Below are 22006 nucleotides of genomic sequence, written 5' to 3' on the forward strand. Positions count from 1 at the left end.
TACTCTTTTGGCCCCGATTCCAACACTCTGTCTATCTGGCTTCTTGGTTCTTTGTTTCACTTGCTCCAGATAAATAATTAAATGGTAAAATTTATAACAAAATAATAAATAAACGAAACAGTTCGTGTACAATAGATATGTTTAAATTATTTATTACAACGTTTTGTGTGGTTATACATGTGTAATGATGAATGAATTCGTTATACGGCTATATACACAATTGACACTTTACCAAACCAATTACTCGCTGCACTAACTGTACTTGTCCCAAAATGTGTACTAATGCATTGACTGTGTATACGTGTGTGTGTGTGTATTTTTGGGAAAATGGAAAAGCATAGCAAAAAAAAAATCAGCTTTTCCTTTGTCATGGTTCTTCTACACAATGTTTTTTTTTGTTGGGATGTGTACAAAATGGGGGGGGAGGAAAATGATTTAAAATGCTTTCCATCTACTTGCTCATTTAGTTTCAATCAGCATTCACAATCAATTATGCTGACACCAATTGCCAACCTCCTCTGAAAGCAGTAAGAGCAGAGAGAGAGGCTCTTGGATGTATGATAATGTTTTTGTTCACGCACGGACACGTGTCGCGCCACGTTCAATTTGTTCGTCTCGCGTCATATAAAAAGTTTGAGATACGTTTGCCGGAGACGAGACCTATCGTTTTATCGGTTTGAAAAATGGATGAAGGAAATAATTAGTTGTATATATATATATATGTATATTACATGAGCTCGATATTCGTTTAAAAACGGTTTGAATATTCAATGCTAATTTACATGACAAGAATTCGCTTTGATTTTAATTATCTTATATATGTATATGTCTGTTTCTGTCTGTGTGTGTGTGTGTGTGTGTGTTTCGATTGATAAATCGGAAGGAGGGGAGCTCAGCCTGTCTGCCTGTGCTAAGAGAATATTCGCTTAATCAAGTTGGTTTTGTTTTTCTTTTCTTCTTCTGTTTCTCCGATGCTACAAATTCCGCACAACACTACATGATACCGTTAAGCTTTAGTTTGCTTGTTATTCTAAACCAACTACAAAGAAGATATAAAACGCTGCCCGATCGTTTCAAGAGAAAACAGAGATATCGCGTGCCCTCTAAGTGTCTTGTGCTGGTTGTTTTGCAAAAATTTGTTACTAAAGGTAGTTCCACGCAAATTGTCATTATTTGTCCGCTCCGATTCGACTGCTGGTGGATTTAGTATGTACAATTAGACGTAGTGCATGCAATTCATCGTATGTCTCACGCGCAATCAACAGCAACGTGTGGCTGTGGCTGTGCCGTCAGCTAATACAGCTAGATTGGGATTTAGAGCAACAGCGTGACTGTATACAACAGAGATTCATTGTAGGCGAGAATATATGGCAATTAGATGGTTCAATAAATACTAGAAAACGCGTTTCACTTTCAATTCAGCTGCTGTCCTGATATAGGGGCACGCACGTGTTATCGCACGTGCGTTACCGAGTATTTCCAATCAACGGTAAACGAATGAAACGGAATTTCGTTTGAAATTCCCACCACCGCTTTACCGCAATTAGCTGGTTTGCAGAAATAATTAGTAGAAGAAGCAAATGTTCGGTATGAACCAGGGGGGGGTAGGGGGGGGTAAACTGTGTTCGCTTTTAGCCAGGACGCATCATTCGCTTTGAGCGGGAGATTCGGCTACGATTACGGCGTATTACTGCTGGACCGTTGATGGATCGTGATTTAGCGTGTTCTTCTCTTGAGTTCTCTCCTATTGTCTAAAGCACAACGTCGGGCAGAGCGTGTGCCCTGGCCTAGTCTCTTAACGATGCGTCGTGTACAATTTTCCTTTCCTTGTAGTAAATCTCCTCCGACTCTTTGTCGCAGAGCAGCAGTACGACGGCACCGAACAGAAAGATAGCCGCACCCCAACCGACACCATACGCCCAACCGAACTCCCATACCAACCGATTAGCTAGCAAAGAGAAACAGAGAGAGAGAGAGAGAAAATCAGTATCTTTAATATACAGTGTCCGACAAAGCAATAAGACCACCTGTTGTTCGATTGTTAAAATGTCATGAATGGTTACTTAAACTTGTTCAACTTAAACTTGTCTTTGTAATGTCCTCTTATCCGTTTTTGGTTTAAGCGTCAAGTAAGAAAGTTATGAAAAGAAGAAGTCAAAAATTCAGTAATTTGTTCGTCATAATAATAATTCCAGTTAAAATTTTTGTAGTAAAATGTTTTTTTACTATCGTTTTGGGCATTTCCTCCCACACTATAGCCATATCCCGGTAGTCTTAGTACTTAGTAGCATGCCCATCGTTCCGAAGAACAGCTCTAACTCTTCGGGGCATGGATTCAACCAACGTTTGGCACATTGCTGAAGGAATTGCGTACCATGCACGTTGGATATTCTCCCAAAGCTCCTCCTTGCTTCGAGAACCTGCGGCTGGAAGCTGCGACTTCACAATCGCCCACAGGTTCTCTATCGGATTGGTCAACTTTTTGATCCGCAAGCCATTTCTTCACCATTTTAGCGGTATGCTTGGGATCGTTGTCGTGCTGGAACTGCCACTTCAGCGGCATCTCCCACTCGGCATGAGGCAACATCACGGTTCGCAGTATTTCTGCGTAGCATTGCTGGTCCATAATACCTTTAATCAAAAAGATATGACCAACACCGTGCCACGAGAAACAACCCCAAACCATGATGTTGCCCCCGTGCTAAACGGTCTTCACTGTGTACTGCGGTTTATATGCAGTGTTAACTGGCCGACGCACCCAGCGTTTGCCGTCCGAACCAAACAAATTGATCTTGGTTCCGCCACTTGTCGCTGGCCCAATCAACGCGCTTTTGCGCAAAGTTGATTCGCGCCTGCAAGTGAGGCACCGTTTCAGCAACGGAACCTTGCGGGGACACCGGCCGATCAGGTTGTTCTCAACCAGGTGACGTTGGACCGTTCTATCACTTACCGATAGCTCCAGCTCGTTCCTTATCGCCCTGGCCGACTTAAACGGATCGGCCTTACACAACCGCGTCATCCTAGCATCGTCCCTCGCAGTAGTTTTGCGCGATCGACCGGTAAATACCTTTGTTCCCGTGCTATGACTAGCATTCACCACGAAGATTTTCGAGCGCCCAAGCTTGGCAGCAATGGCGCGCTGCGACTCACCAGCAGCCGCCAAACGCTTGATCAGCTGACGCTGCTCTTCAGTTGCGTGCACACCACGACCCATCGCAAACAACACAGCAAAAAACACTTTGAAAAAAACGGGAGCACAAAAGAACGTGTGGTCTCGTCGAAGGCTTTGAACACAGGTCCGGAGCCGTCGGAGCCGCCCGGAGTCGTCGGAGCCGTCCGGAGCCGTCGGAGCCGCTAGTTGGCAATGATATAACCTAGATTATTGCACTATCAGCATAATCTAGCATAAAAAAAATAAAGACTCCAACGGCTCCGGCTGCCGACTAGGCGGCTCCGGACGGCTCCAGGCGGCTCCAGGCGGCTCCGGACGGCTCCAGGCGGAATCGTGGTTTTAACATAGCCGGAATCGGAGCCGGACTTGCTATACTCGGAAGCGGTTCGGAGCCGTGGGTGCGATCACTACTCCCCACCCAATCGAGAGAGCGCGTAGCACACTCGAAAGCGATAGCACGGTCGGTTGCTCGCTGTACACCACGTCATACAAACACGTCTGTACACGAAAGAAGATACTGCATCACTTGCTATGCCTGTTGCTATGCGCGGCGTGATTCCATTCCGACTCCGCGTATGAAAAATTGATTCCGACTTCGACTATAAACCGGTCGAGTCCGGTAGAGTCCAGCCGAGTCCGGTCGGGTCCGGCGGAGTCCGGCCTAGTCCGGCTAAGTCCGGTAGAGTCCGGCCGAGTCCGGTCGGGTCCGGCGGAGTCCGGCCTAGTCCGGCTGAGTCCGGCCGAGTCCGGTAGAGTCCGGTAGAGTCCGGTAGACTCCGGTAGAGTCCGGTCGAGTCCGGCCGGGTCCGGCCGAGTCCGATCGAGTCCGATAGAGTCCGGTCGAGTCTGGTAGAGTCCGCTCGAATCCGATCGAGTCCGGTCAAGAACGGTTCGTCCCGAATGAGTCCGATCGATTCCGGATGAGTCCGAATGAATCCGAATGAGTCCGGCCGAGTCCGGCCGAGTCCGGCCGAGTCCGATCGAGTCCGATCGAGTCCGATCGAGTCCGATCGAGTCCGGTAGAGTCCGGTAGAGTCCGGTCGAGTCCGGTCGAATCCGATCGAGTCCGGTCAAGAACGGTCCGTCCCGAATGAGTCCGGCCGAGTCCGGCCGAGTCCGGCCGAGTCCGGCCGAGTCCGGCCGAGTCCGATCGAGTCCGATCGAGTCCGATCGAGTCCGGTAGAGTCCGGTCGAGTCCGGTCGAATCCGATCGAGTCCGGTCAAGAACGGTCCGTCCCGAATGAGTCCGGCCGAGTCCGATCGAGTCCGGTAGAGTCCGGTAGAGTCCGTTCGAGTCTGGTAGAGTCCGGTCGAGTCTGGTAGAGTCCGGTCGAATCCGGTCAAGAACGGTCCGTCCCGAATGAGTCTGATCGATTCCGGATGAGTCCGAATGAGTCCGATCGAATCTTACTAACCATGGGTAAATTGTAAATTTTGCAGGACTCGATCAAACCTCCCTCCCCCCCCTACTACTGGAGTAGTCACTCCGATTCCGATTCCAGATGGCGGCGGAGTGGGACCGAACCGACTCCGGCAAAATTTATAATTTACCCATCACTAAACCTTGAAATTTGTTCTAAATACGCTTTTGATTCAAGCTAATATGATATTAATTTTTCACCTACCAATATTCAATTCAGCGGCAAAGCAAATTGGGTATAGGATCACCGCGATAAGAAGCGATATCACTGAAATAACAACAGAAATGCAGAGAGTTATGAAGTAGTCCGTATGCAAAATGCTAACGGTCCAAACAAACACTTACATGCAACCATCATGATGAGAACAGCCACACGGTAGAACTTGTATTTCAAATTATGGTCCTGGGTACGTAGGCCCAATCCGGTCAGAAAGGTTGCCAACGCATCGGTTACAAGCGTGATGATGCAAAGTGCTGCCGTCGCCTTAATGTAGGCTGAAAATAAACCGTCAACAGTAATGTTTAATTTTGTCTTGTCTTGTCTTGGGAAGCGTTATATGTTACGACGTACCAACATCGCGGCTTGGGTAGCATCCTGCCGGGTCCTGCAGGTTGAACGGTAATGGCAGTTCGTAACCTTCCTCGATACAGTGCACAAACAGTCCTTGACGCCAACTTTCCGCCATTAGCCAGTCGGTGGATGTAAGTGCTAGGATCATCAAAATGATAACGATCACACCGCAGATGAAGGCAATAACCTGCAAAAAACACGAACCAGAAACAGATGTATTTCTTTGGTGCTACAAATATTCCATCCGTAACGGGGTTTTACCTTCAGCGGTCGCGTAATGGTGACAGTTTCAATTGTTGTGGTTGGTGCCATTTTGTCCGGCGATGGTCCACGTTTGGTGCTTTTGGTAAATAGCAATAGAAAGATGCATATTAAACAGTGGGTTTTGTAAGGCATATACAACGGTGATTGTCTCTCGTTGTCGATTGTTTTTTTTTGTAGGCAAACAAGTAAGCCTTGCACGCAACTTACCTCAAGCCCTTAAACTACGCGTAAATTGTTTGTCGCAAGTTTTTTTCTTATGTTTGATTTTACGTTTCCGTAAGCCTTTTTTTGGTTTTGCTCTTCGGCTACGTATGGCCGGTTTAGGAAGCTTTCCTTTGTCAACGAAGTTGCAGCTGCAACCGTGGAACATGCACAGACCAAAGTTGCGGATTTCGTAGCAGGATTTCGTTTGCGAATAAGAAACCGGGCGGGGGTGGCAGGGCAGGATTGAGCAGCGGCAAACAACAGGCGTTACAGCAAGAGCGTCAGAGAAGCATTAAAAGCAATATGAAATACGGCCACCCTCAAGTAGCTGCTAGTCGTACAGTGCAGTACGGTTGTTGTGCATTTAAAAAAGAATGACTGATGTGTGTGTGTTTTTTTTCTTTGTGTAAGTTGGTTGCGTTTACCAGGCTGTGGGGACGTTCTGCTGGCGGGGGGCCTCGTGGGTTATGTGGGGCCGCTATATGCAATCATATAAATTAAATGGCGACAAAAGTTCACAGCCGATACATGAATTGCGATGATGGTACGTCAGTACGAAGATAGCGATGATATTATTGGACATTGATTAGTTCATTCCCGGCTCAATTGCGGATGCATCGGACGCTGGACAGTGTGTGTTATACCAGTAGATTGCAATATGAACCAATACTTTAAACCACCGTACACCGTTAGTGAAGAAACGATCGAACCTAGGTGAAGATAACCGGTAATTAGTACACAAAAAAATATGTTTCTTTTAGATTGTTTTGTTGTTGAAGCAATGGATAGCATCATAATGTACTACCGGAACATAGCGAATTAACGCATGTGAGAGCGGTTTTGTTTTCCTTTCGAGTCAAATAAGAAATGTATTCCCTAAAAACACAAAAAAAAACATAACGTAACAAACCTTCCTCGTGCACAGAGTGCCATATTTTGGGGGTTTTCTAGGTGTAACATAGCTGTAGCTTCTCTTTCCGACACACCGGCAAGAAAGAAAGCACTATTTTCTTTTTCACCAAACAACGCTCCTAAGCTAAATTCTATTTATAATCAATCTTGGGGCGTTAATTTGTCCGCCCTTGCGTTACGCCTTGGTCGGATTCAATCTGAAGCATAAACTATGTGGCCTCGCGTTCACACAACATTTGATGTTCTACCGTTTTTTTTTTGGGTTGCTTTTATGATGCTCAAGTTTTATGGTGATGCGATTTTCGTTTAACATTTCCTAAGACCGATCGGTATCCGGGTATTCTCGCGTATGCGAAGCGTACGGGCAAACCGGAGCATTTGTATGTTTATATGATTTGCTTTTGGGGCAAGGTTAAAAAACGTACCAGGATGCAGTGCATTACTGTGGATGAAAGAAATTTTGTTAGCAAGGAAGTTGCGCTTTCCTTTTTTTGCGTAAATCACACAAAAACACACCATCGAACTCCTTTCTTATCAACCCAAATGTCCTTTTTGCTTTTGCAATGGGTGGGTGGGGAAATTGTTGTTTTTATATCGGTATACACACAGCACACACACACACAAGCACATACAGGGCGAGAGAGAGAGAGAGCACACATGCGTAAAGTTAAAACCTTCGCTTTTACCTTTCCTTGAAATAGTCCAAAGTAACTGATTCGGTATCGAACTCACTGTAGTCTGGCAGTGAATCGCCATCGATTGATTGCACACTGTGCAGACCGATCTCCTTCTGATAGTAATTATCGCTCTTGCTCGTATAGTTCCTGGACATCTTGTGTTCTATGGTGTCCGTGGTCTATCGGTTAAATCACTGCACAAATATTTGATTGTTGACACAAGTCAAGTCCCAACACCGATCGCTGACACCGACTTTTGTGGACGGGTGGAGTGAGGCTATAAATAAATGCTTCTATTTTGTCCATTTATGAAGTTAGTTATAAATAATACCCATCTACCCCCAAGTGAACTGCACAACTCTTCTTTCCAACTCTTTCATGCCAGCTCTTAGCTAGAGCCAGGGTAGAAAAAAAACAAGTAACAAAACTACTCTATTCCTGCGGAAAACGTTATACACCAGAGGGAGAAGTTTTCTTTTCAGACTCGTAGGAAAGTTGTGCCGCCGTTATTAAATTTGGATTATTATTGTTATCGATGGGTTATTAGTAAAATACACTTTCTACACGGTACCTTTGTTGAGAGCTATCTTCTCGCCTAGGAGATTTTTGACTTTATAAATAAGACCAAGCAGATCGCAAAACAGACTTCAGGTCAATGTGTTTAGAGGGTGTACTTCAAAACTTCCCCATGAGCATTTGACTATAAAACGTTGTTTAATGTGAAATTCTGTGATGAAATTACATGTGGAAATGAATTGAAAAATTCTTTGCCCTTCGTATTGTAATAAAAGTTTCTAAATAACGATGATTCATTTGTAAAACATTTCAATTAGCTTCTGTAAACATCAAGCAAATTTTTACTAGACAATTTTTTCCAAACAAATCTTTCCATTTTTATGTTGCAATTCAACCCTGCCACATTAAATGGAACAGCGGTCGATTAATTATGAAAAATTGAGAATTTTAAATTTAAACAACGTTTTAGGTAGACCATTTCACCAATTTTGCAGGATCTATGCATAACGATACTATTACAAACTTATTCAACTTCAATTGTCAAGTTCCGGACGTTTTTACTTCCATTTGTTCATCACGCATCAGCCGGTGATTAAATATTCAATTTGACTTAAAATCATTAGAAAATATAATTTCTTTCACGTTTAGTGTTTCATTGTCATTATAAATATCGTAAAGGCGACGTTTTGGGCTTATTGTGTTCAAACTGTTGTTATGCAGACCGTTTAAATTACATCAAATATGTTTTATGTAAATTAAATCTAGTTATTATTACATATAGAAAAAACGTACGGAATTTTAATGTAGCTTTAGCAAAGCATCGCCTGACAGTAGTATTTTGTTTCTAATAATTAGAAATATATATATGGCAAAGCGGAAAGGGCACTTTACTAGGCCTATGTGCACGCAACTGCAACTGAAAGTCAATATAAAATCCGATATTGACAAAAAGGCCTTTTGCGATAATGGAGGACCAAATAATAATGACAGCTTCCCGGTCATATCCGTACAAGGTTTGAAAGGGTGTGTGTGTGTGCGTGTAAGCGGTTTCGTTGACGATTCAATATAGCAAGCTCACCAACACACGCAAAGAACCAGCCTCTGTCAGGTAACTTTCAAGTAAAATCCAATATGAAGGCATCGAAAGTGTCATTTACGACATCTCCTTCTATGTAATACCTTCGTTAGAACGGACCTACTTATGAACGATTTTCATGAGTGCAGAATTCGGTTCTCGTGTATCCCGCTGTGTCCGTCGTCAAGTAGAAGCATTGCATTTGATTGTCGAAGCGGTTCTCATATTTGGGTCGTAGGAGGCACTGCCTGTTTGCAACAGTGCACGCAAGCAGCAGAAGCCATTTTTATGTACGAATTTTTTGTGCCGACTTAACGCAGTACCGCGTAGGAATTCCTACTAGAGGGAGCGAACCTGGTGCGCAAAGTCGTAGCGCTACCGAGTGCTAGAAAAATTAGACATTCTGTGATAAAGCAAGCAGTAGGTAGACTGATGCAAACGTTGCGATTTGGTGGCAGCTTTGAGAACGAACTCACTTTCAACCTCGTACCCGTGCGCTAGAGCGTTGTGTGATGTGTATGCTTCCGTGAAAGTTTATGTGCGTATGTGTATATATATATATGTAAATGGTGTATATGTGTGACGGGAAAACTATCCAGTAAATCTTAACGCGTTTTCCTTTCCCACACCTCCCCTCCTGCAAGGGGGAAGTGAAGGGTGGTAAAAGGACGACGAAGTAGAAAACGTATCTGGACATTGGTAATACGTTTTTGCGAAAGAGATTTCTCGACGAAAAAGCTATTCCATAGTACGTGTGACCATCTAGGATGCATCCTACTTTCTCTATTGCATCAGTGCGTGCATATTTCATCTGTTGGGGCTAATATATTGCCCGGCTAGAGAGACACTTTGTTCGAAACGAAGTTTCGGTTGTGTAAAAATATATAGTGAAATCGCTTATGCTAGCAACAAACTGCTATTGTTCGTGATGACAGTAGCCCCCCGCGCTCCCCCCCACTCCATGATCCATGAATGACAGTTGCGAGTGAAAAACGCTGACAAATTGGAAGCTGCCTGACGACTTGGTGCATCATCACCATTTGTGTGCTTGTGTTCCAGTTTTGCGAGAGAAAGACTTTGAAACCGAATTGATATTAGCAAACCGTAATCGATTACCGAGAGAGGAGTTTTGCGAAAAGCGGGGGAGTGTTGAGCCGTAAGTGAGGAAACCATGTCCGATTCGGCATCCGACACGCTGGAGGGTCCCTTTCATTCCGGCAAGGGACCCTTGCTGATGGAAGACGTCGAGCTGTACGGAAGTCGGCACCGTTCCCTCACACCGAGCACTGGCAACGGAGGTGGCGGCGGTGGCAGTGGTGCTGCTGGCGGTGGTAAGAAAGATGCAGGGTACGAAACCGTTGGCGGCACGTACCAGCAGCGCCGGGAAGCGATGTCACCGATGGGCGATTTACCTGCGGGCGATGAACAGGAGGACGCGCTGGCAACATCAACAACGGATGGGAATGATCGGGAACCAGTATCAACCGCGGCACGCACCCGTTACACGGCATCTCAGTTGCTGGCACTACGCGATTCGAATCTGTCAAAGGTGCGTCCACCCTGCATGGATGATCCCAAATCGGAAAAGCACCTGAAGATGATTTCTTTGTTGGTACGCCGCTCCGAAACACCATACGACGATGATGGACCGAATGGTGGAGGTGGCGGCGGAGGCGGCGGTGGTGGCGGAGGAGCATACGGACGGATCCGATCGTCGTACGGTGGAAGCGGCACATCAGCTGGTATCGGCGGTACCGCTAGCGGTGGATCATTGTCCGGAAGTGGCAATGGTGGTCTCATCGGTGGCCGTAATGAGATGCGTCGTTCGGTGGGAGGCAGCGGCAGCGGGACAGGCGGGATGGCCGATCCGAAGGAAAGGCTGCGGAAGGAGGAAGGTATCGTGCTGTCACCGCAGCGTCGTTCGTTCAACATGGGATGTCAGATGCCTTCCGCACCGTCATCAGCCGGCGGAGGAAACCTTGGTCTGCCCGGCAGCTTGCTGCGTTCCGATCGTGACATGCTCGGGGGCGGCGGTGGTGGCGGAAGTGGTGCACGGGAGCGCAGAATCGGAAGCGGACGGATTATGACGCGTGACAGCCTGTGGGAGTACCGGATGGAGTCGGGTGACTATCGCACCGGAAGCGGTGGCAATTCATCATCGGCCGGTGGTGGTTTCCGGGATCGGGAACCGATGCGCGACGGCAAGGAAGGGAAGGAAGGTCCACGGGGCCGTAACAACGATGGACGCAGTCTGCAGGATAAAGATTACCATGACGATGGACGTGGATATGATCGGGACGCGAGGGACGGTCGGGGGGACGGTCGAGACGGTCGGGATGGTCGGGATGGTCGAGACGGTCGGGATGCGAGGGACGGTCGAGACACTCGGGACGCTCGGGACGCTCGGGACCCTCGGGAATCCCGCGAGCGGCGTGATCGATGGGACAAGAATGATAATGGCCGTGGCCCGATGCGTGGTTTTCACAAAGGTGGCTCCTCCGGCGGCTATGGGGAAGGGCGCGGTGATGGTTCATATTACGGTTACAACAACAACTACGGTACGGGTAACTACGGCTCAAACAACAACAGCCATCACCATCATCATCATCACCATCATGGTGGTGGTGGAGGCGGTGGTATGTCGTATGGCGATCGTCGCCGCTACAACAGTGACAATGGGCGCGATAACGAGGAACCGGAATGGTTCAGCGAACCGACAACCCAGCACGATACGATCGAGTTGCGCGGTTTTGATGAAACGGTATCGGAACACGGAAGTGAATCAGCGGGCGAAACGAACAGCGGCAATACGAACGATTCCGGTTCGTCCGATCATCAACCGGAACAGCAGTCAACCGAGCAGCAGCAGCAGCAGTCCGCGAATGAGGAGGCCGACCCGGAGTCGGATGAAGTTCGTCTCCCTGGCAACCGATCCTGCGAGCAAGACCTGTTGAAGATGATCGAAGGGGTGGAGGACACCGAACGGTCGAAAGGTGGATCGGTGAACGAGAACGGCATCCAGAAGGGGGGCGATCAATCGTCTGGGGATCAACCGGCTGGTGATGAATCGATGAACGATGATATGCGCTTGATGGAGGAACTGTGCGGCTTCCGCGACAAGGTGCTGACCGAATATAACGCTATGGATATGCTAAAGAACACTTACTCCAACCTGCTGGTGAGTTTTTTTACCTTTTTTTTCTAATTTTTAACTAAAGTAACACTATGTAACGTTTTTTTGTTACTTTTTTTGTTGTTGCAGAATAATGTTCCTGTTGGCGGGAGTCGTTTTTCGCAGTTTTTCCGCCAGGAGAACGATAAGGGTAATGCGTCCGATGGTAAAGATACGCGCAGCCGTCAAAATTCACTGCACGAGGACATCGATAAGATGATGAAGGATATGGCAACGTTCGAGGAGAATGCAACGGCGGCCTCGTGTAATAAGTATTTCGCACCGATCTCACCGGCCGCCACATCGAACTCGTCGCAATCATTCCTCGAGCTGTTTAACCGTTCCGCGTCGATGAAGAACCAGCTGGATCCACAAATGGCCCAGCAGCAGCAGCAGCAGCAGCAGCAGCGACAGCAGCAACAAGCACCGCCACCACCACCATCACATCACCATCAGCAACATCCGCAAGGGATGGATCCGAACCAACCGTTCGATAGGCATGCGATGCAGCACATCAAATCGATGATGGCGGACGAGCAGCAGCATAAGCAGCAGCTGCACCACGAACATCAGCAGCAGCTGCAGAATCGTAACTTGCAGCAAATGCTGGGCGTTACCGGTAGTAACACATCCGCCACACCGCCGGTTGGTGAGCGTGCCCCGGTACCGCTAATGTCTAGCCTTGGTTCCATGCCGAGCCCGGCCAATCTCGGACAGGTGCACAGTGTCGAAGAGCTGGAGGCACGCTTCCGTCTGTCCGATCTGAACGGGGACGGTGCCGGTGCTGGGGCTGGTAGCGGTGGCAGTACCACCGGTATGGTTAGCGGACCAGTCAGCGGTAGGGTTTCCGTGTCGAACGAAACATTCCCGGAACCGTTGGTAATCGGTTCCATCCCACGACTGATAATGCCGGGCAATGATCCGGCGATCGGGGCACTACATTCGCAGGCACCACCAGCACCATCGGGACCGGACAGTGGTGCTGTACGGCAACAGGAGCTGCTCGCGTTCAAGAAGCTGCTCAACCAGATGAGTGAAAATCAGATGAACGGTGTAGGACCGGCAGCGCCACCACAAGCCGTACCACCACCACCACCACCAGCGGTTCCGCACCATAACCATCCAGCGCATCCGGCGCACGCTGCACATATGGCTGCGGTAGCGCAGCATCAGGGTGGGCAAGGTCCGCACCAGGGCACGACAATGTCCGCACTGCCAGCCATGCTACAGATGATGCATATGGCACCGATGCCACATCCAGGTAAGCCAAAAGCAACGGTTTCATTACATTTTCCCTGTCAAGATTAGGTTCTCCAGTAGGGTAAATGACGTTTTTATGAGATGCACTGATTTTTATTTATTTTTCTTTTTGCATTTCCAAACCAGGAAATGATCAGCGCCATGCCGAGTTGCTGAAGCGCCCGGAAACGCAAACCCTCATGATGGCGGTTGCGCGTGGCGAAGTGTCCCAGCACAGTCTCTGGCAGCAGCTGGCCAACCCGGCAACGGTGCAATCGCACCGGGAAATTATATCCGCCGTGCTAGGCGCTTGTAACGGTGGTTCGCGCGTAGTATCACCGAGCCTGCTACTTAATCCGAACAGTATTCAACCGCCGATGCCAATGCCGATTCCACCGCCTCCCGCTCCTGCCGGTGCCAATGCGAATCTGCTGTTTCATCCCAAGCAGCAGGTACGCCTTTCGCCACTACCGAATGGGATGCCGCAACGTATACCGTCGCCCCGCGAGCTGCAGTACCATACGCAGTCCATACTGCAGAATGCGCTCATAAGGAAAAAGCTGGAAGAGCAGCGTGAAAACTATCGCAAAAGGCAAGAGCAGCAGCAGCAGCAACAGCAACAGCAGCAACAGCCGCAGCAGCCCCAATCGCAACAACAACAACCAACACAACCACAATCTTCATCTCAACCGCAACCACAGCAGCAGCAGCAGCAGCAGCAACAATCTCAACAAGCGGAACAGGAACAAGCGAAAATGAAGGAACAGACGCCACCGTCGCAAACGATGCAAAACTTCCCGCATCTGGCACAGTCACAGCCGGAACAGGAGCAGCCGATGCAGCATCATCCTCCAGGGCCGGGCCAGGAAACGGTACAGGAGCCGCGCCAACATTCCAACGTTAGTGAGCAGCAGCAGCAGCAACAACCATCCGCCCAGGGGCAACCGATATCTGCCGGTGGTGCAGCAAACGCTAATGCGGAAACAGTTGCAATGGTATCACCGTCCACCGCTATGCTGAAGGGTGGCCCGGGACGTATGATTAGCTGCTCGACCGCGAACGCGGTTTCACCATCGAAGCAAAACGTGATGCAGACGCAACAGGTCGCTTCATCGCCGACGCCGCTTGCATTCACGCCCACCTCGGTGCTGCGCAAAATGACTGCCGCACAGGAGAAGGAACCGGACAATGCGATGCCGCACCATATGCAGCAGCTGCCACCGCAGCAACAACAGCAAGGACCGATACAGCAACCACTGCCATTACCTGCCCATCAGCAGATGATGCTGAACGAACAGCAGCAGCAGCAGCACATGCCACACGTTGATGCGGGTCGTATGGGGGTTAACATATCTGCGCTGATTGAAATGCAGCATCATCAATATCTAAAGCAGCAAATGCATATGCAGCAGCAGAAGCCACCGTTCTCGCTGCATCCACATCCCGGTCAGCATCCGGTAATGCATCCAATGCAACCACCACAGCCCGGTGCACAGCAGCAGCAGCAGCAACAGCCGCCGCAAACTGGTCCTGGATTCCCAACCGAATCTCAACCACCGCAAACGGAACATCAACAGCAGCAGCAGCGAAATATGGCTGGACAACCGTCACCATTTGGGCCGCAAGGTGGTCCCCATCCGCCACCGATGAATATGATGCATCATCATGCACCGGGCGTTGGACAGAATCATTTGCCGGTGGTGCCAGCGATAATAAATCCAATGAATTCGATCACATCGATCCCATCGTCAGTCGTTGGTGCGATGCGCAATATGCAGCCTGCGATGGCGAACAACATTCCATGGAATTTGAAGCAGTTGCAGCAGCAACAACAACAGCAGCAACAACAGCAGCAACAGCCACAAGCGAATATATCGCAATCGCAACAATCGCAGCCGGGTGGTGGTGGACAACAACTTTTGCCACCGCAACTTGCTCAACAGCAGCAGCAGCAGCAGCAACAAAATCAACAGCAACAATCCCAACAACCACCACAGCAGCAGCAGCAACAGCAACAACAGCACATTGCTATGCCGAAACCGCAAGGCAGACCTATATTGAAAGGTAGGATTTAGTTAAATTTTATATTATTAATTAATTCACACAAAAATCCGTCTGTTCTTGTTTGGCTTTTTCTTAGGAGGCAGTGGAAACGGTGGACAGGTACCGCAACAGTTGCAGCAACAACAGCAGCAACAGCAAATGCCGCTGATGCATTCGCTACCGCAGCATGCCCTTTCACCAATGGCGGGCGCGATGAACTTTCCCGGCAACATGGATTTCCAGCAGCAGCCGTTCAACAACAATCGTAGCGGTAATCCGATTCTTGGTGCGCATCACCCAATATCGCAGCCACCACTGTCATCGCAGCAAGGTCAGCAGCAGCAACAATCGCAACAGCAACCACAGCAGCAGCAGCAGCAACAGCAACAGCAGCAACCGCAACAACACTCACCGAACATTATTAGTCCGCATATGCAACAGTTGCTGCACCAGCAACGCCATCAGCAGCAGCAGCAACAGCAACGTGCTATCCGTAATCAGCACGTCCAGCAGCATATGACAATGGCACCGCAGCAACCGTTCCGGCTTCCCAACATGTCCGTTGGTGGTCAGCAGCAGCAGCAACAACAGCAGCAGCAGCAGCAGCAACAAAACGCATCAGTCAACGCTCCACCGTCCGGTGGCGTTATTAACTACAACCGTGACGGTGGACTGTCGCCGACCAGCAATCAGCTAGCGCGCTGGTTCTCACCCGAGCTGCTCGCCCAAGCCTCGGCAGGTAAGCTTCCGTCGCTCAACATCGGACAGGCGATGAGCCTGGAGGAGTTCGAGCGCAACATTCAACACTCATCGACCACTGTACATAACTAAGGCGGGGGGTTGCGATTTACCCGCCCAAGGCAAAGGAGAGAAACTTATTGTACGAAGTATGTGCTATGTGGGAAGTTAGGCGAAACTTTCGTTTTTTTTTCTTCTTCTCTTCCGTAACACATTAATTTATATTATTTTTATTATTATTATTGTAATTTTAATTTCGCTTTGTGCATCTTCTATACCGGATAGGTTTGTTGTGATGATACAGCATCACAGTGAGTGGCTAGGCTGAAGCACAACTTCACGTTGAAGTCGGAAGATGTAGAGCGGTGGAAAGATAATATGCAAAAAAGGAAAAAAAAAACACAAATCGAAAGCATTCGTTACAACTTGAGCAAGAGGGAAGAGATCAAACAAGACGACCAAGGCGCTGAAACATTTCGCACTGGTATATTGTTTTGAGAGCAGATTTGATTGACATTGATACGACTTCCTTTTGAGCGTAGTGCAAACATGCATTGCAAGCAAACAGAATAAAAATTACTCAAATTAATCACACACACACACATGCAGCGATACTAAGCCTAGGGTATATTTGCATGTATCAACTTCAGAGAATGTAATTTTCCGGCTGCAAAAGACTAAATAAAGATTTTACATTCAACGGTATTAAAAGAAAAGAAGACAAGCTTAGATTTTTCTTTGCTTAAATCGATCGAACACCGGATGTGTTTAGAATGTACAGATTTTTATTTAATCAAAACTTTCCCATTACAAATATATTATCAATAAAACAAAAAAGCAAACACACACAAACTTCTCTTAATAGGAGTACTTTTTACGTTATTTTTGGAAGGTCACCAAACTGTTAAATTTGCCATTTATGGGTCTTAGTAGTCGAAGGGCTGCCAGGGAGTGCGGTAAACCTCTGAATATCGACGAGCGAACGGTGTGTTTACTGACCTTTTAGAAGGATACAATCCTTACCCAAGTATAGGAAGAAGCAGAACTGTCGAATTTAATCTACAGAACTATTTGTTAAATCGTTACTAGAAACCATCAAAATTGCGGTCGTCCGTTGGCTGTCAGTGTGTTGTGTGTGTGTATATCTGTCATGCAAAATTGTATAGATTGGTGGTTAGGCAGAGAACGCTTCCCCCACCCCGAGAAAGGCTAAGGAAAACTGATGTAAAAACGATAAATATTAGGCGATCCCGAAGAACGCTTGTGGTGTGTTCGAATGCTGATTTAGATCGATCCGCATCCGCAGCAAGAACTGACTAGATTTATGTTGATCACGTTCAATAACACGTTCCGGTTTATACAGTTTGTGTCCCTTCGCACCGAGCTTCGGTTGGTACGGTGTGTTAGGATCCAATTAGGGACCTTCTCACCTTACCCTACACGTCGTACCCTACGGAACTTGGAACAAAAGAGTTAGCAACGGGGGTGTAAATGCCAATATTGTCAGGATTTTTTTTTACTTTCCAAACAGCAGGCTCGCGACAGGTTTTGTTGGTACAGTTGTGAGGCAATGAAGGGAGGAGGAGTCATTACTACGATGAAATATATCTTGCAAAACTTGCTTGCTTCACTGCGGTGCAGCGTATTAGATACACCAGGTATCTAAGGTCCGAAAAAGTCCTCTCAGTCCGTCCAGAAAGACAGAGCAAGCATGGTAGACCCAGAAAAGGATGGCACAACTGAATGCGTTCAATAGAAGGACCCCCGGGCTATCGATTTAGCAGACCGATGGGACTCAACCTGGTGGCAGTGCTCAGTTGTATACGATTTTTGTTTTCAAAATTTTGTATGGGATTTGACAGATAAATTCGTATTTTGGCATCTGATTTTATCTGTCAAATCTCATACAAAATTTTGAAAAAAAAAAATCGTTTCGACTGAGCACTGCCACCAGCCTCAACTGGTTGCGGTTTTGGGCCACTCTTCCAGTTTGCAAGTTTCAACTCAGTTTGTGTATGCTTACTAAAAAAAACGTAAATAGGAGAAACATGTTGAAATTATACTTATTAAAAACGCGTTCCATTTTTTTTTTTGGTTTTCTCTTTAGCTCTCTTTTTAATCCTGATTTTGAAGCAATTTTGGTTTTATTTATTTCTCTCTTGAATGATTTAAAATCATCTATTTGAACATTTTGTTGCTTTAATTTGGAGATTTTTTTTGGTTTAAATTATAATTAAATTGCATTACTATAAGATAATGTAATGATAATGATAATGTGCATACAGGATTGTTGTATCTTGTATAACTCTGTCTCTCTATCATTGATGGTTAAATGAATTTTGAACATCATCACCACACCTTTGTCCATCGAGAAAATCCTTCCGTTTGCATGGCATGAACTTTGAACGTGTTTCAATATGTAGGTTAGGGCAGTTTGCAGCACGGTAGCCTTCCTTCTCTCGCTACGCCCAACGCATTCGCAAGGAAAATGCGCGAGCATGCTGAGCGCCGTGTACATAGCAAGAAGATAAATGTTTATGTTCAGCATAAACAAAACAAAAGCAAGCAAGCGTAAATGAGTGCGACAGAATAAACAAATACAGATAAACCACACGTTAATTAGACACGGCAGAAATAGTAACTAAATGAAAGCTCGTGGCGCCAACTCGACTACTATAAAGGAAGAAACATCGCTAGGCTTAAGGTGCGCAGATCGAAAACCGAAAAACTGATTAAAATGTATGATTGTTACTCACAAAAAAAAACAAACAAAAAAACACACACACATTAATAAATCATTGTAAAACGGTACTTATAAGGACAAAAGGTGTATTTAAGTAGAGCAAAATGAGAAATGTTGGTGAGGGGAAACATACTTTATTGCAGTTTTGGTAACCGTTTGGCACGATTCATGGAAAACATGGAAGCCAATCAAAGATTTTTAAATGTGATATATTTTGATGGGAATTTGTTGCAATATGTTTCTTTTCACTCAAATAATGCTTTAAACTAAAAAAAGAATAAAAAATCGAAAAAAAATTTTCAAAAAAATTTCAACTCGAAAATTTCATAAGGCTTACCCCTTACGTTTTTTTTGAGAAATTTTGCAAAAAAAATAAAATTGTTTTATTTTAATCCCAATTGGTTGCAATGAGTTTCTTTTCACTCAAATAATGCTTGAAATAAAAAAAAGAGTGAAAAATAATGAAAAAATCAAAAAATTCAAAAAAATTAAAATTTACTAAGGGTCATTTTTGCACCAAGTTTTGCCTATAACTCGGTCGGTATCCAACGGATCGCCAATCTTTAACCTGTGGTCGATAGATGGCATCAATGGCTACATTTTCTTCTTGGACGGCCATGCCCTCAGATGTCTGTACCAGAAGTTATTCGAGGAACCAAGTTCCTTACCCTGTTTGAGAAAATGTAAAAATTTTCTCATTTTCGCACCAACTTTTGCCTATAACTCAGTCGGTATCCAACGGATCGCCAATCTTTAACTTGTGGTCGATAGATGGCACCAAGGGCTACATTTTCTTCTTGGATGGCCATACCGTCAGATGTCTGTGCCAGAAGTTATTCGAGGAACCAAGTTCCTTACCCTGTTTCTGAACAATTTAGCAATATTGAAAAATGTGATATATTTTGTTGGGAATTTGTTGCAATATGTTTCTTTTCACTCAAATAATGCTTTAAACTAAAAAAAGAATAAAAAATCGAAAAAAAATTTTCAAAAAAATTTCAACTCGAAAATTTCATAAGGCTTACCCCTTACGTTTTTTTTGAGAAATTTTGCAAAAAAAATAAAATTGTTTTATTTTAATCCCAATTGGTTGCAATGAGTTTCTTTTCACTCAAATAATGCTTGAAATAAAAAAAAGAGTGAAAAATAATGAAAAAATCAAAAAATTCAAAAAAATTAAAATTTACTAAGGGTCATTTTTGCACCAAGTTTTGCCTATAACTCGGTCGGTATCCAACGGATCGCCAATCTATAACCTGTGGTCGATAGATGGCATCAATGGCTACATTTTCTTCTTGGACGGCCATGCCCTCAGATGTCTGTACCAGAAGTTATTCGAGGAACCAAGTTCCTTACCCTGTTTGAGAAAATGTAAAAATTTTCTCATTTTTGCACCAACTTTTGCCTATAACTCAGTCGGTATCCAACGGATCGCCAATCTTTAACTTGTGGTCGATAGATGGCACCAAGGGCTACATTTTCTTCTTGGATGGCCATACCGTCAGATGTCTGTGCCAGAAGTTATTCGAGGAACCAAGTTCCTTACCCTGTTTCTGAACAATTTAGCAATATTGAAAAATGTGATATATTTTAATGGGAATTTGTTGCAATATGTTTCTTTTCACTCAAATAATGCTTTAAACTAAAAAAAGAATAAAAAATCGAAAAAAAATTTTCAAAAAAATTTCAACTCGAAAATTTCATAAGGCTTACCCCTTACGTTTTTTTTGAGAAATTTTGCAAAAAAAATAAAATTGTTTTATTTTAATCCCAATTGGTTGCAATGAGTTTCTTTTCACTCAAATAATGCTTGAAATAAAAAAAAGAGTGAAAAATAATGAAAAAATCAAAAAATTCAAAAAAATTAAAATTTACTAAGGGTCATTTTTGCACCAAATTTTGCCTATAACTCGGTCAGTATTCAACGGATCGCCAATCTTTAACCTGTGGTCGATAGATGGCATCAATGGCTACATTTTCTTCTTGGACGGCCATGCCCTCAGATGTCTGTACCAGAAGTTATTCGAGGAACCAAGTTCCTTACCCTGTTTGAGAAAATGTAAAAATTTTCTCATTTTTGCACCAACTTTTGCCTATAACTCAGTCGGTATCCAACGGATCGCCAATCTTTAACTTGTGGTCGATAGATGGCACCAAGGGCTACATTTTCTTCTTGGATGGCCATACCGTCAGATGTCTGTGCCAGAAGTTATTCGAGGAACCAAGTTCCTTACCCTGTTTCTGAACAATTTAGCAATATTGAAAAATGTGATATATTTTAATGGGAATTTGTTGCAATATGTTTCTTTTCACTCAAATAATGCTTTAAACTAAAAAAAGAATAAAAAATCGAAAAAAAATTTTCAAAAAAATTTCAACTCGAAAATTTCATAAGGCTTACCCCTTACGTTTTTTTTGAGAAATTTTGCAAAAAAAATAAAATTGTTTAATTTTAATCCCAATTGGTTGCAATGAGTTTCTTTTCACTCAAATAATGCTTGAAATAAAAAAAGAGTGAAAAATAATGAAAAAATCAAAAAATTCAAAAAAATTAAAATTTACTAAGGGTCATTTTTGCACCAAGTTTTGCCTATAACTCGGTCGGTATCCAACGGATCGCCAATCTTTAACCTGTGGTCGATAGATGGCATCAATGGCTACATTTTCTTCTTGGACGGCCATGCCCTCAGATGTTTGTACCAGAAGTTATTCGAGGAACCAAGTTCCTTACCCTGTTTGAGAAAATGTAAAAATTTTCTCATTTTTGCACCAACTTTTGCCTATAACTCAGTCGGTATCCAACGGATCGCCAATCTTTAACTTGTGGTCGATGGATGGCACCAAGGGCTACATTTTCTTCTTGGATGGCCATACCGTCAGATGTCTGTGCCAGAAGTTATTCGAGGAACCAAGTTCCTTACCCTGTTTCTGAACAATTTAGCAATATTGAAAAATGTGATATATTTTAATGGGAATTTGTTGCAATATGTTTCTTTTCACTCAAATAATGCTTTAAACTAAAAAAAGAATAAAAAATCGAAAAAAAAATTTCAAAAAAATTTCAACTCGAAAATTTCATAAGGCTTACCCCTTACGTTTTTTTTGAGAAATTTTGCAAAAAAAATAAAATTGTTTTATTTTAATCCCAATTGGTTGCAATGAGTTTCTTTTCACTCAAATAATGCTTGAAATAAAAAAAAGAGTGAAAAATAATGAAAAAATCAAAAAATTCAAAAAAATTAAAATTTACTAAGGGTCAT

At 45.0% G+C, this 22006-nt stretch overlaps 2 protein-coding genes across 9 annotated transcripts; one reads left to right on the forward strand and one right to left on the reverse strand.

Annotated features, from left to right (window-relative positions):
- Positions 1-127: 127 nt before the first annotated feature.
- LOC125767725 (transmembrane protein 47) lies at positions 128-7906 on the reverse strand. Of its 8 annotated transcripts, XM_049434609.1 has the most exons (8): positions 7792-7901; positions 6057-6341; positions 5635-5780; positions 5425-5503; positions 5164-5350; positions 4938-5087; positions 4798-4860; positions 128-1948 (listed from the first exon to the last, which is right to left on the reverse strand). In XM_049434609.1, exons 4-8 carry the CDS (start codon positions 5473-5475, stop codon positions 1788-1790), a joined length of 612 nt encoding a protein of 203 aa, XP_049290566.1. In that variant the 5' UTR covers positions 5476-5503; positions 5635-5780; positions 6057-6341; positions 7792-7901; the 3' UTR covers positions 128-1787. The 8 variants fall into 8 exon arrangements, with proteins under 8 accessions (XP_049290566.1, XP_049290575.1, XP_049290551.1 ...); XM_049434618.1 differs by lacking the exon at positions 6057-6341 and having other exon boundaries at positions 7792-7906; XM_049434594.1 differs by having other exon boundaries at positions 5635-6341.
- Positions 7907-8723: 817 nt separating this feature from the next.
- LOC125767623 (alpha-protein kinase 1-like) lies at positions 8724-18829 on the forward strand. The gene is made up of 4 exons (XM_049434403.1): positions 8724-11989; positions 12074-13244; positions 13370-15286; positions 15363-18829. Exons 1-4 carry the CDS (start codon positions 9983-9985, stop codon positions 16094-16096), a joined length of 5829 nt encoding a protein of 1942 aa, XP_049290360.1. The 5' UTR covers positions 8724-9982; the 3' UTR covers positions 16097-18829.
- The last annotated feature ends 3177 nt before the right edge of the window (positions 18830-22006 follow it).

This window comes from Anopheles funestus, chromosome X (assembly GCF_943734845.2).
Source record: "Anopheles funestus chromosome X, idAnoFuneDA-416_04, whole genome shotgun sequence".
Classification (NCBI taxonomy): Eukaryota; Metazoa; Arthropoda; class Insecta; order Diptera; family Culicidae; genus Anopheles; species Anopheles funestus.

Coding starts and splice junctions, on each gene's coding strand:
- LOC125767725 (XM_049434575.1), bottom strand. CDS start 7,375: ATGTCCAGGAACTATACGAGCAAGAGCGATAATTACTATCAGAAGGAG. Junction 5,504..7,229: donor TTGGACTATTTCAAGGAAAG/GTAAAAGCGAAG, acceptor ATTTACCAAAAG/CACCAAACGTGGACCATCGC. Junction 1,949..4,797: donor TGCCGCTGAATTGAATATTG/GTAGGTGAAAAA, acceptor TCTCTTTGCTAG/CTAATCGGTTGGTATGGGAG.
- LOC125767623 (XM_049434403.1), top strand. CDS start 9,983: ATGTCCGATTCGGCATCCGACACGCTGGAGGGTCCCTTTCATTCCGGC. Junction 11,990..12,073: donor ACACTTACTCCAACCTGCTG/GTGAGTTTTTTT, acceptor TTGTTGTTGCAG/AATAATGTTCCTGTTGGCGG. Junction 15,287..15,362: donor AGGCAGACCTATATTGAAAG/GTAGGATTTAGT, acceptor GCTTTTTCTTAG/GAGGCAGTGGAAACGGTGGA.